Source organism: Chenopodium quinoa, unplaced genomic scaffold, assembly GCF_001683475.1.
Source record: "Chenopodium quinoa cultivar QQ74 unplaced genomic scaffold, ASM168347v1, whole genome shotgun sequence".
Classification (NCBI taxonomy): domain Eukaryota; kingdom Viridiplantae; phylum Streptophyta; class Magnoliopsida; order Caryophyllales; family Amaranthaceae; genus Chenopodium; species Chenopodium quinoa.
In genome coordinates this window covers 7,662,042-7,674,165 of record NW_018743850.1, presented here as the reverse complement: position 1 = coordinate 7,674,165, position 12,124 = coordinate 7,662,042, and the positions used below count along the sequence as shown (strand labels likewise).

Below are 12,124 nucleotides of genomic sequence, written 5' to 3'. Positions count from 1 at the left end.
GCTTACTTTGTGGGCTGACTTTTGACTTTTGAGCAATTGGAGAGTTGAACCTTGACCTTGGGCTTTTAATTGGATCATTTAGTGCTCAGGCCCAATTTTGACTAAATTGGACCCAAACACTATATATTCTAATCTTACATCTCTCCTCCTCGTCTTCCCCTCCTCTTTTCTCTCTCCTCCTCGCACAATCGCACTCTCTTTCCAAAACCAAATCATTTGTGACAAACAAAAATATGGGATGAATGATCCCTTCCTATTTTAAATGATCTCACTCATATATTGATCCTTGATTTTATTATTTGTCCAAAGGATCACCTGTAAAACAACGAATATCATATCCTTGATCCGTCCTGCAATGGCGGCGATAACCATCCCGATACGGAAACCGATCCAATACCTAACATACTACCTGTTTCGGTTGAAAACAATGGGACCTTGCCGAAGGTCCACTAAAATGGAGAAGACTGGATTCGATCCAAGCTGTGTTGGGCCGAAGGTTTCCTGCACAGTGAACACACGTAAACTAGCCTCGGGGGTGTTTCCGAGGAAGGCCCCTCCGATGCTAAAGTCAGTACAATGTGTAAAAAGGAAGACACTATGCAAGAGAGTTTGTAGCTTGAGGCTTTTGTGGAGTATTTCTCAATGCAAGAATGAGCATATGAGTTGGAATAATCCGTGTATGAGATAATGCATGTGATGTTGTGTCTGTTGTTGTGTCTGATCTCGTTGATCTCGTATGTGATGTTATGAGATGTCCTCTTGAATGTGTTAATATGAGGGCTTTTATACCTCATCATATTTGGAGAGGTTGGGCTTTAGCCCAATTGGCTTACTTTGTGGGCTGACTTTTGACTTTTGAGCAATTGGAGAGTTGAACCTTGACCTTGGGCTTTTAATTGGATCATTTAGTGCTCAGGCCCAATTTTGACTAAATTGGACCCAAACAACTTGCCCCCCAGACCCGATTCGGAAGAATGACGGGTCGGGTTTGATTTAACTCAGAAAAGGAGGGAAGTAAATGATTTAATTGATCCAAAAATTTGAATTTAAACCGTAATTAATGAGATAACAACGGTTAATGATTTGCGGAAGTTGGACGGATAACGGGCGGTTTAATCACAAGACATGTGTTTAATGGTTACTTAGTGGGTACTTAAGAGAAATTAAAGCACAGACTCTTCGTATCCCGTACCTGGAGATATAAACAGAGGCACGTCATTCTCCTCACTTATTCACCAACACAAACCCAGAATTCTTCGAGAGAGAAACCGAGAATCCGTATCAAAACTTCGCAAATTCCCCCGAGCATTGAGCTTAGAAACTGAGACTTGCCACTACGAACTCGTGAATCGGCAAATTTCGCTTCAGATTAAGGTAAATTCCTTTGATTTCAGTTTATTTTTCTTCGAATTCGAACTCCTTCCCCTCTTCTTTCGACTTTTCTCTTCGAAATAGTCCATGGCAAGAGGAGTTAGAGGTAGAGCCCGTGCTCCAAGAAGAGCAAGGCCGATTCCCGATCCTAGGAATAGGATTGGGACCTGGAATGGTCGAAGGCCGGAGTCTGACCCTGCTGATGGGATTAGGGCGACTCCCCTTTCCTCGGCTCCTCCTCAAAGAACGGATGAGCCGAGTGCTTCTGGACGGGACGATGAAATTCCCGCTGTCCTTTGGGATATCCTCCCTGGGTTTTCAGAGTGGGAGAATGCCGAAGTCGCTTCGGCCATGATAAAGAACCGCCCCTACTCATGGTGGGTAGAGAACGCCGATCAATATCGATTTGCTGAGCAAATTGAGTTGCACTACGGCATTTTTGAAGCTGATGGATATTGGTGCCGAATGCCCTCAGCATCCGATAGAATCCATCGTCCACCCCCGGGGTATGTGGGGGTGTACACGAGACAGCTTCAGTATGGGCTGAGGTTCCCTTTGGACGTTTTCGTCCGAGACTTGCTGATCCATTACAACATTTCCCTATGTCAGCTAACCCCCACCAGCATCCGAAGGGTGATGACATACTTATGGGTCTGCAAGTTCTTCAGATACGTGCCGAACCTGCACTGCTTCAGAAAGCTCCATCGGCTAGTGCCAAATATTCAGAGTGGGCACGGAAGCCATGGTTCTGGGTGGTATCGGATTGAGTCCCGGCCCCAATATTTGACCATGTGGCCAAATGACTCTTCAGACAAGGACTGGAGAGGTCAATGGATTTGGGTTAGGGCACCCATAGATCCGGGCCACCCTTGTGTCTTCAGCGCTCCCCGGTACTTAGCTGAGCCTGATCCCGAAATGGGAAGTCTAGGTCCCCCCGCAGATAACGGGGCGGATCCGAACCTGGATCAGCAACATATCTTCGGCAAGCTGCCGAACCCGGGGGGAAGTGGTCGAATGCAGCATATCCCGGAGACTTGGCTCCCCGATACGCATTACGTTTTCCAAGAGAATATGCTAGCAGCTGTTGGCCTCAGCCGAAAGTTTAAGGATGGTAAGCTTTTTCGGCTGGGGCCGAGGCTTTTTAACTACCTCTTTTTCTTCTCTCGCTTTGCTTTTTTATGCTGTGCCAACATATCTGAGCTAAACTTTTTCCCTTTCCTTTTTTCAGAGCGGGACGAGACCAACGTTGGTATTAACTACGCTCGTCTTGGTGTTAACCGAGAGCGAGTTGTAACTGAACGGGCCCCGTCTATCACTGAGCCGAGGCATAGGGAAGTTCATCTGGACTCTTCCCACTTCCAAATTGAGGCTGTTGCTCTGTATCAGAGGCAGAAGCCTTGGTGGAAGAAGAGAGACCCTTGGTTTCAGCTGCTGAACGAAGAAGCTGAAGCTGCCCGCACAGCCGAAGAGGTTGCACGGGTACTTGAGGCTTGTGAAGGAGGAGAAGGGTCCTCCAGAGCTGCTGAAGCCGAAGCTGCAGCTAGAGCAGCTGAAGAAGACGAGGCTTTGCTGAAAACCTCGGTGAGCTTTCAGACAACTTTTTTCTTTTCTTCTTTTTTTTTTTTTTTTTTTTTTTTTTTTTTTTTTACTCACACTCTTCTTCCCCCCTGTCTGTTACAGTCTGAAGAGAGTAACAGACACAGAGAAGGCAAAGCTCCTGTTCGTCCCGAAGATCAAATACAAGAGTCTTCAGACTCAGATATGGACGAGCAGCCCCTTCTGAAAAGGCGCCGAAGGATGGCCATCATCGGCCCTCATGACTTTCAGCAGAGGCCGATGACCATCGGCGTCGCAATAAGGGAACCTGAGGAAGGCAATGGATCGCCGAGGGTTCCCCAGCCAACACCCCAATCTCCTCAAAAGACCCCTCCGCCACCTCCTGAGATGGAGGTGGATCAGAGAACTCCCGAACCTAAGGGAGGGGTCCAAGAAGAAATCAAGGAGAGTGCTGCTGAGCACGAAAATAAAGATGCCGTGATGTCCAGTGCTGAGGGCTTCACGGCAGATATCGCCAGAGAGGTTGAGGCTTTCGTCCTCACCCCTGAAGAAGAGGAGGTCATAGTACTTGACTCCTCTGAGAAGGACGATGCTGAGACAACCAAGGCTAATCAAGCTCCATCGTCGTCCTTCCCTTCTTTCCAGACTCTGCATTCTGGAGAAATGGGTTTCTCGGCCCCCCGAATTCCAATCCCAGATCACATTTGGGACCTCATATGGGGTCAAAACCGAGAAGGAGCTGAAGCCTACTTCGGCAGTTTTGCTGGCATGTCCGAAGTAGACAGGGCAAGGATCTGGTCGCTGAAGGCCACTGCTGGGATGGGCGAATCCAGTAGATCAGTTCCTGACCCAGCCAGGTCTAACCAACTGCTGATGATGCAGGTAATTTTCCTTCATTTCCTCCGAAATTCAGCTCTATTTTTTTTTTTATTACTTATTTTTTTTTTGTCTTCCTGTTTTCAGTTCGTGCACAATCAGACTCTCACTGTAGAGCTGATTGATACCCTACAAGATAGGGTAGACGCTGCTGTGCACGAAAGGAAGGTGGCTGAAGAGGAAGTTAAGCTTGCTAAGCTGAAGCAAGCAGCAGCTGAAGAGAAGCAGCAGGAGGTTGAGGAGTACGGTAAAAAAGCTGCCGAAGCTCTGAAAACCTTCTGCGATGCTATGGAGATGGAGGTTTTTCCCCCACTGATGGAAGGGGAAAAATTCCTCCAGGAGCATATGGGAGTGGACGTCTCCAAATTCAAGGCTGCTATTGAGAGCCGAATTCAAGAAGGAACTGCTGCACAAGCTGAAGTGCAGCAGCGTCTAGAGGCTCTTGAAGCCAGCCGAATGGCTGCTGAAGAGTTGCTCCTGGCCAAAGACGTCCAACTCTCAGAGGCTGCTGCTGCTGCTGAAGCTCAAAGAGCTAAATTCCAAGAGGCTGAGGATCAACTGCTGATCCAGAAAGTTGAAGTGGCCCAAGCTCAGACAAAGGCTTTCCAAATTCAACAAGAGCTGAGTGAGCTGAAGGGTTCCTCCTCCAAGGTCGCTGATGAGCTGAAGAAATCCAAGGAAGACTTGGAGGAGACCCAGAAGAAGCTGGCTGATGCTGAGGCTTCACTCAAGGTCCGTGTCTATACCCAAGAGGAATATGAGATGGGTTTCAGAAACGGATTCCGAGTATGCCGAAGACTCTGCCTTCATGCTGAGCCGAAGCTGGACTGGTCTAAATGTGCTGAGTGGGTCCAGAATCCCGAAGACCCTCACATGAAGTATGCAACTCCAGCTGAAGCTGAAATTCTTAAGGCTGAGGAAGCCGAAGAGGAAGCTGAAAGACTGGAGTTGGAAGCTGAGCAGAGGGAAAGGGAGGCTCGGCAAAATGCAAAGCCCGCCTCTTCGGCTGCTGGGGCTGAGGCCACCATGGGACTCAACGCTGATCAGTCTGATCCCCCGGCTGAAGCATAGGAACTCGGGCAGTCGTCTTCAGAATCTTGCGGTTCATCATGTGCTTAACTTTAGACTTGCCGCTTTCTGAGTTTTTTGCCTTGTTTTTTGCTTCAGCTTGCCTTGTCGTACAGCAGTTTTATTTTTTTGCTTATGTACGTATTTCGGCAGCTGTTATTTTCCGCTTGTGGGCGGCTGCCGATACTGAATTATTGAACTTGTAGCTCAAAATTTTTTTTTTTTTTTCAGTTGCTTTATTTTTGAATGCTTTACTGTTTCTTTTCTTCAACTCTGCCGAACATAGCTGCACTGCGTGCTTCTTGCCCCCACAGAAATTGAAGTATGACTTTAGTTGAATAAGCAATTTCTGAACTTCTTCAAAATAGATATCCGAAACACAGGGCCAACTTAAGGCAATGCTTCTGGGATACAAGTCTTACTGAAGATTGACTGTCTGAAAGTTGGATATCCGAAACACAGGGCCAACTGAAGGCAATGCTTCTGGGATACAAGTCTTACTGAAGATTGTCTGAAAGTTGGATATCCGAAACACAGGGCCAACTGAAGGCAATGCTTGGGATATTAGCTTTCTGGGACTAACCTCTTTAGAACAAGTCTTACTGAAATTTGACTTCAGCTGAAAGACCAGCGTTCTTAAAGAAGACGCATATCCGAAACACAGGGCCAACTTAAGGCAATGTTTCGGATAATGGCTCTCTGGGATACAAGGCTCAGTTAAGGCAATATCCCAGAACTGTCCATGGACTCATGTCTTTGGAGAACAGGTCTTACTGATGTTTGATTTCAGCTGAAAGACCAGTGTTCTTTAAAAAGACTGAGTTTTGTAAGCCATCTGAAACCCAGTTACCCGAAGGCGAAGGTTTCAGACGAGGCTGATTTAAAAAGGCTGTTATCCTTGATTTTCTGTCTATCTTTGAAAAATGGATACCCGAAACACAGGGCCAACTTAAGGCAATGTTTCGGATAATGGCTCTCTGGGATACAAGGCTCGGTTAAGGCAATATCCCAGAATTGTCCATGGACTCATGTCTTTGGAGAACAAGTCTTACTGAAGTTTGGCTTCAGCTGAAAGACCAGTGTTCTTTAAAAAGACATGAGTTTTGTAAGCCATCTGAAACCCAGTTACCCGAAGGCGAAGGTTTCAGACGAGGCTGATTTAAAAATTTTCAACTGTTGCTGTTATCCTTGATTTTCTGGCTATCTTTGAAAAATGGATACCCGAAACACAGGGCCAACTTAAGGCAATGTTTCGGATAATGGCTCTCTGGGATACAAGGCTCAGTTAAGGCAATATCCCAGAATTGTCCATGGACTCATGTCTTTGGAGAACAAGTCTTACTGAAGTTTGACTTCAGCTGAAAGACCGGTGTTCTTTAAAAAGACAGGTTTTGTCAGCAATCTGAAACCCAGTTACCCGAAGGCGAAGGCTTCAGACGAGGCTGAATAAAAAACCCTCAAAGAGTAGATAGAACAAAGAAAATTTTGAAAGGATAAACAGTTGTAAATTTTATATAAATGGTGGCTCCAAGGCCTGTCATTAGTTCAAAATGTACTTACAAAGATTGTTCTGCCCCGAAGGGTTTACACATGGTATTTTTTCAGTACATCAGCATTCCAGTGATTCTTCAACTCAGTTCCATCCAACTGCCGAAGTCGGTATGTCCCTGGCTGAAGCTCATCATAAATTTCATAAGGTCCCTCCCATGTAGCTGAGAGCTTCCCATGGATTCGGCCTTTCTGAACTGCAGCAGCATTCCGAAGGACAAGATCCCCAATTTTGAGAGGCCTTGCATGGACCCTTCAGTTATGGGAGATGAGGTCTGAACTTATCCCGGGCATATCAGCTGCCGAGAAAGCAAACACATCTCTGTTATCCCGCAGGAGCTGAATAAGTTCACAACGGGTGTTAGGATCAAGGTCCATCCCGATTGTTACACATTTCTCAGCATCTCCTTCGGCCAACTCTGCTGTTTCAGTCTGTTGGTCCATGTCCATTGCTGATGGACTGGACTCTTCAGAATCTGGTCTGCTGCCAATGTCAGCAGGTGTCCCAGTCTTTGTGTTCTTCGGCTGGCTCTCTGAGTCTTTCGGCTCAGATGAAGAGTCAACCTTTTCCCTTTCGGGACCTTTTTCTCTGGGCACTGATCCTTGGGCCGAAGCACTTAGGCCTTTCGGCTTTTTTGTGCTTGGCTCTCTTTCTTTTTCCTCCTCATCCCTGTCGTCATCTGGGCGACTACTGGATGGCTTGAGGTAGTTGCACCTTCGGGCGTCCTTTTGGTTGCCCTGTATCCTTTCGGGGAAGCCGGCGTCTGAGACGTAAATCATCAGCTGATGATAAGTTGAGACGACCCCTTGGATCTCGTGAATTATGGGTCTCCCCAAAATCACGTTGTACACTGAAGGAGCGTCGATGACCAAAAACTCAATCATGACGTTCCGGGCTGCCTCATCGCAACCGATGGTGACAGGAAGTGTCACCTTCCCATCTGGATAAGTTGAAGCCCCATTGAATCCGGATACCGGATAGGGTACCGGCGTAAGGTGCTTGGGCTTCAGCTTAATTTGGTTGTAGGCCTTTCGGAACAGAATGTTTGCTCCGCTGCCACCGTCAACAAGGACCTTACTGACGTCGTGGTTGGCCACCGTGGCGATGATCACCAACGGATCCTCGTGAGGGAACGTAATCCCCCGGCAGTCGGCGGCTGTGAACGTCATGTTCGGCACCGGCGACTGGGGAGATTGAATGTCAGCGTTGTTCACCTGGTGAGTCAGAGCTCTAAGGTGACGCTTGTGCTCCCTCCGAGAGTATATTCCTCCCGAGATAACATTGATCGGAGGGAATTTCCCCTCCGGTTTTTTACTGTTTTTCCGAGGGAAATTAAGGTCCTGCCGAGGGTCCTTTGCTAACCTTTCGGATTCTTTTTTCTCGCGGTGATCCGCGATGTATTTTTTCAAGTATCCCTTCCGGACCATGTCTTCTATCTGGTCCTTCAGCTGGATACACTCTTCAGTGTTGTGGCCCGAAGACTCGTGGAACTCACACCACTGATTTTTATTTTTTCGCTGATACCACTCTGGGAGTGGTCTCGGCTTTCGGTAACTCTGCTCCTCCTTCGTCACACTGTAAATTTTGGCGCGTGGAAGAGAGAGCGGAGTGTAGGACTCGTATCTGCCTGTGTATGAGGCAAACCTGTCCTTCTTTAGGTCGCTGGCCGAAGATGGCTCCGAGGCCTTTGATTTTCCCTTTGCCTTATGGCCTTGGCCTTCAGACAAGGGTATTTGCCTCTGTTTCCCTCCCCCGGATTGAGGTTGGGTTTTTGCTTTATTCCATTCTTCGGCTCGGATGAACTTATCCGAAGCACTAAGAGCTTCCTCCAAGGTCTGCGGGGTATGCATGACCATGAAGTCTAGGAATTTTCCTGGCTGAAGGCCATTCTGCATTGCAAAAACAGCTAGCCCCTGGTCCAGCTGAGAGACGCTTGATGACTCGTTACTGAAACGGGTCAGGTAGTCTCGGAGGCTTTCAGTTTCCCCCTGTTGCAGACCCATGAGCTCTGCGGTAGTCTTCTCTCGGCGGTTTGCCGTGGAAAACTTGCTTCTGAACTTGGAGGACAGATCATCCCAACCTGTTATGGAGCCTTGCCTTACTCCCTTGGAGATCCACGCTTGCGCGACCCCCTTGAGAGTGGTTGGGAAATATTTGCACCAAGTCGCCTCGGATCTGGGGCAAAGATGCATATGAGTCTCATACGAGGCCACGTGGTCCTTCGGATCCGTGGTCCCGTCATATGTGATATGCGACGGTATTTTAACCGTGGGTACGCGCTCTTCTAGTATCCATTGCTCGAATGGTGAACTAGCGGGAAGCATAATGGCCTTGCCCTTGTTCCTGGCCGAAGGGACCGCGCTCCGCCCTCTCAGAGAGGTAGGAGTGGTTTTCGTCCCTGGCTGGGAAGTCTGGGCCTCGGCTGCAGGGAACGTGAGGCGACTACGCACGCTCGGTTCCTGGCCGCCGAGTCGGTCAAGGACGCTTCTGCGAGCAGTCTCAGGTTCCCGGCGAGCAGATTCTGGCCGAGAAGCTGAGCTGCTGCTCTTATGCGCTGCTGGTCTTGAGGATGAGGATCCTTTAAATAATTGAGAGTTCTTCTTCCTCTGTTTTTCATTTTTCCAAGAATCCTCCTCCCACTCTTCCAGTTCCCGGAAGGAAGGAAGCTTCCCACCGTCATGGTCTAACTTCCTCCGCTGATGCCGGGTATGCGGAGGAGTTCGATCACGAGGCGGTGGCATATTCTGTGCCCTCATTGCCTCCATGAGTACTGCCAGCGCTCTTGCCACCTCTTCCGAACTGGGCCCCGTCAAAGGGGTCCCCGGCCGAGTGTGGTAATGAGGCCGTGCAGCCGATGGTTGGCTTTGGGACACTGAATATGTCCTATGATCAGACTGACCCCTGCTAGACCGAGAGTGGTCCGGCCTATATTGAGAGTCATGCATTATAGGAGATAGGGAATCCTCCTTGTGTGATCCTCCCCCGAGCCGGCACCCTTGGGAGAGTTCCGGTCCGGCGAGGGCGATGGTGTAGGGGTTTTAGGCTTTTCGCCCGCTCCTTGACGGAGGCTTTTGCTCTTGCGGTTCTTAGCCATGGCTGCTAAGATAATTGCAAGATGATCTTGGTTAGGAATTTGGCTTAAAGATTTTTGAAAGTCTTCCCCACAGACGGCGCCAAATTGTTTCGGTTGAAAACAATGGGACCTTGCCGAAGGTCCACTAAAATGGAGAAGACTGGATTCGATCCAAGCTGTGTTGGGCCGAAGGTTTCCTGCACAGTGAACACACGTAAACTAGCCTCGGGGGTGTTTCCGAGGAAGGCCCCTCCGATGCTAAAGTCAGTACAATGTGTAAAAAGGAAGACACTATGCAAGAGAGTTTGTAGCTTGAGGCTTTTGTGGAGTATTTCTCAATGCAAGAATGAGCATATGAGTTGGAATAATCCGTGTATGAGATAATGCATGTGATGTTGTGTCTGTTGTTGTGTCTGATCTCGTTGATCTCGTATGTGATGTTATGAGATGTCCTCTTGAATGTGTTAATATGAGGGCTTTTATACCTCATCATATTTGGAGAGGTTGGGCTTTAGCCCAATTGGCTTACTTTGTGGGCTGACTTTTGACTTTTGAGCAATTGGAGAGTTGAACCTTGACCTTGGGCTTTTAATTGGATCATTTAGTGCTCAGGCCCAATTTTGACTAAATTGGACCCAAACACTACCTTTCCGAACATCCATCAGTCGTCAACTTCCGATGGAGCCCCTCGCAATCATGGGGGTCAACATGGTCATTCCTCTTCACCTCAATCTCTCTCTACCTCATTCTCTCTCTCTTCCTTCATCTCCTCCTTTGCCTCCTTTTCCCTCGCCGTAAACCCATCTCTCTCGGCCCAATACCCGCCTTCCATTCTCTCTCAATGGCCTTAATCTCCTTCACCATCTTCTCCGGCATCTTCCTCTCCGCCGCCGCCGAGATCCGAGACACACGGTGGTTCTGGCGCCGGAGTAAAACCCCCTTTCAATGGCTCCTTTGCTTTCCCCTCGGAACCCGACCTTCGGGCCGGGTTTTCTTCTGGTCGTACGTCTTCTACCTCTCTCGCTTTCTCGACCTCTTCCGCACCTTTTTCTCTCTCCTCCGCCGTCGCAAACTTCCGACGCACCACCTTCTCAACCACTCCATTCTAATCTTCTCCTCGTTCTTATGGCTCGAGTTCTCGCAATCGTTTCAGGTTTTGGCGATCATTTCTACCACCCTTGTTTCGTCGATTGTTTATGGGTATCGATTTTGGACTGCGATTGGATTGCCTAGTGCTTGTTTTCCCTTTGTTTTGAATTGCCAGATTGTTCTTCTTGGGTGTAATTTGATCTGTCATGTCGGTGTTCTTCTAATGCATCTTTTGAAAGGCGGGTGTAATGGGATTGGTGCTTGGGGATTTAATTCGGTCTTAAACACCGCGATTTTATCCCTTTTCTTGAATTTTTATGCCAAGAGATACCTCAATAAGAGCAAGATTACGAATAATGGCGGCGACGGTGGCAGCAGCGAGGGCGGCATAGAGTCGGAAAAGCTTAAAGATCAATAATAATAATCATGGCGGGTGCATTATATATTTTTACCCTGTGTTTTATGTATATAAAAAGTTTGTAGTATGATTTTGGTAGATATGTATCATATATTACAAGTATATGGTAGTACGAGTTTTTTGATTTTTCTTAGAGTTGTGAATATTTTGTAAGTTTAGAATTTAGAGGTTGAATAGAATATTTTCTCTTTAATTTTATTTGGCCTTCTAAATTGATTGAGAGAGATTAGTATTGGTTTGCTTTAACAATCAATCATAATTTTATTATGATTTTAGAATTTGTGTAATGATCTATAGGAAATTATTTGAGAATTTGTGTAATGATGTATAGGAAATTTACTAATTTAGTGTGCAACTTCGGATTGCAAGGTTCATACCTTATCAATAAACTTCAAGAAATGTAATGTGACATTTACGGAAGTTCTACTTTGTAGTCTATACCAAGCTAAGGAAATTGTTTACGTAATCTCTTAGACAAGCCGAATTCTCCGAGGGAGGTTTGACATTATTATTTACGATACTCATAAATAAATTAAAGTATTTCGTACTTTTCATGTTCAACCAAACTACACAATTAGCATCTATGGAAGTAAAGATTTTGATTTTCGAGATTATATTTTTTAAAAAGTATAGTCATTATGGGCAGCGTCTTTTTCATATTTATGAGTTGGTTATGGAAATATCTTTGCCACCATACTATTTGGTGAGCCCTTGCTTTCCACGAGGAACAGCTGAATTATTAAAACAAGAGTGTTACAAGATTGTACTAAAGTAGTTGTTTTCATGAACTGAAAATTGAAAATATCTTTGCTAACTTTTCTAGTTTTCTCTCATCTAAATCATATTGGTCATAAATCTTGTCACTTAAAGTAACCATTATTTCCTACTCATAATTAGAAAAGTTTGTTTCTTTTTGCTTTGTGCAACATACTTGATCTTTCTAATACTTCTCCTATTTCACAAATTCTGTTTATAAATTAGTTTGATTTTTGAAATAAAAAGAAAATATGGAGTATAAATGAGATTATAAAGACGTGTACGTATTACTGCATACAAAATAGGCGGCGTGTGCATATGATGCTACGAACTCTTAAAGCTACCTAGCTCCATACCAAACACCATT

The 12,124-nt window shown here is 46.5% G+C and overlaps 1 protein-coding gene across 1 annotated transcript; it reads left to right on the top strand.

Annotated features, from left to right (window-relative positions):
- The first annotated feature begins 272 nt into the window (after positions 1-272).
- On the top strand, positions 273-11,421 carry LOC110686218 (elongation of fatty acids protein 3-like). The gene is made up of 2 exons (XM_021862827.1): positions 273-404; positions 10,136-11,421. The coding sequence occupies exons 1-2, from the start codon at positions 356-358 to the stop codon at positions 10,999-11,001; spliced, it is 915 nt and encodes a 304-aa protein (XP_021718519.1). The 5' UTR covers positions 273-355; the 3' UTR covers positions 11,002-11,421.
- The last annotated feature ends 703 nt before the right edge of the window (positions 11,422-12,124 follow it).

Excerpts from the sequence above, each read along its gene's own strand:
- LOC110686218 (XM_021862827.1), top strand. The coding sequence starts at position 356 with ATGGCGGCGATAACCATCCCGATACGGAAACCGATCCAATACCTAACA. Across the intron at positions 405-10,135 it reads ACCGATCCAATACCTAACAT|ACTACCTTTCCGAACATCCA; the intron begins ACTACCTGTTTC and ends TTGGACCCAAAC.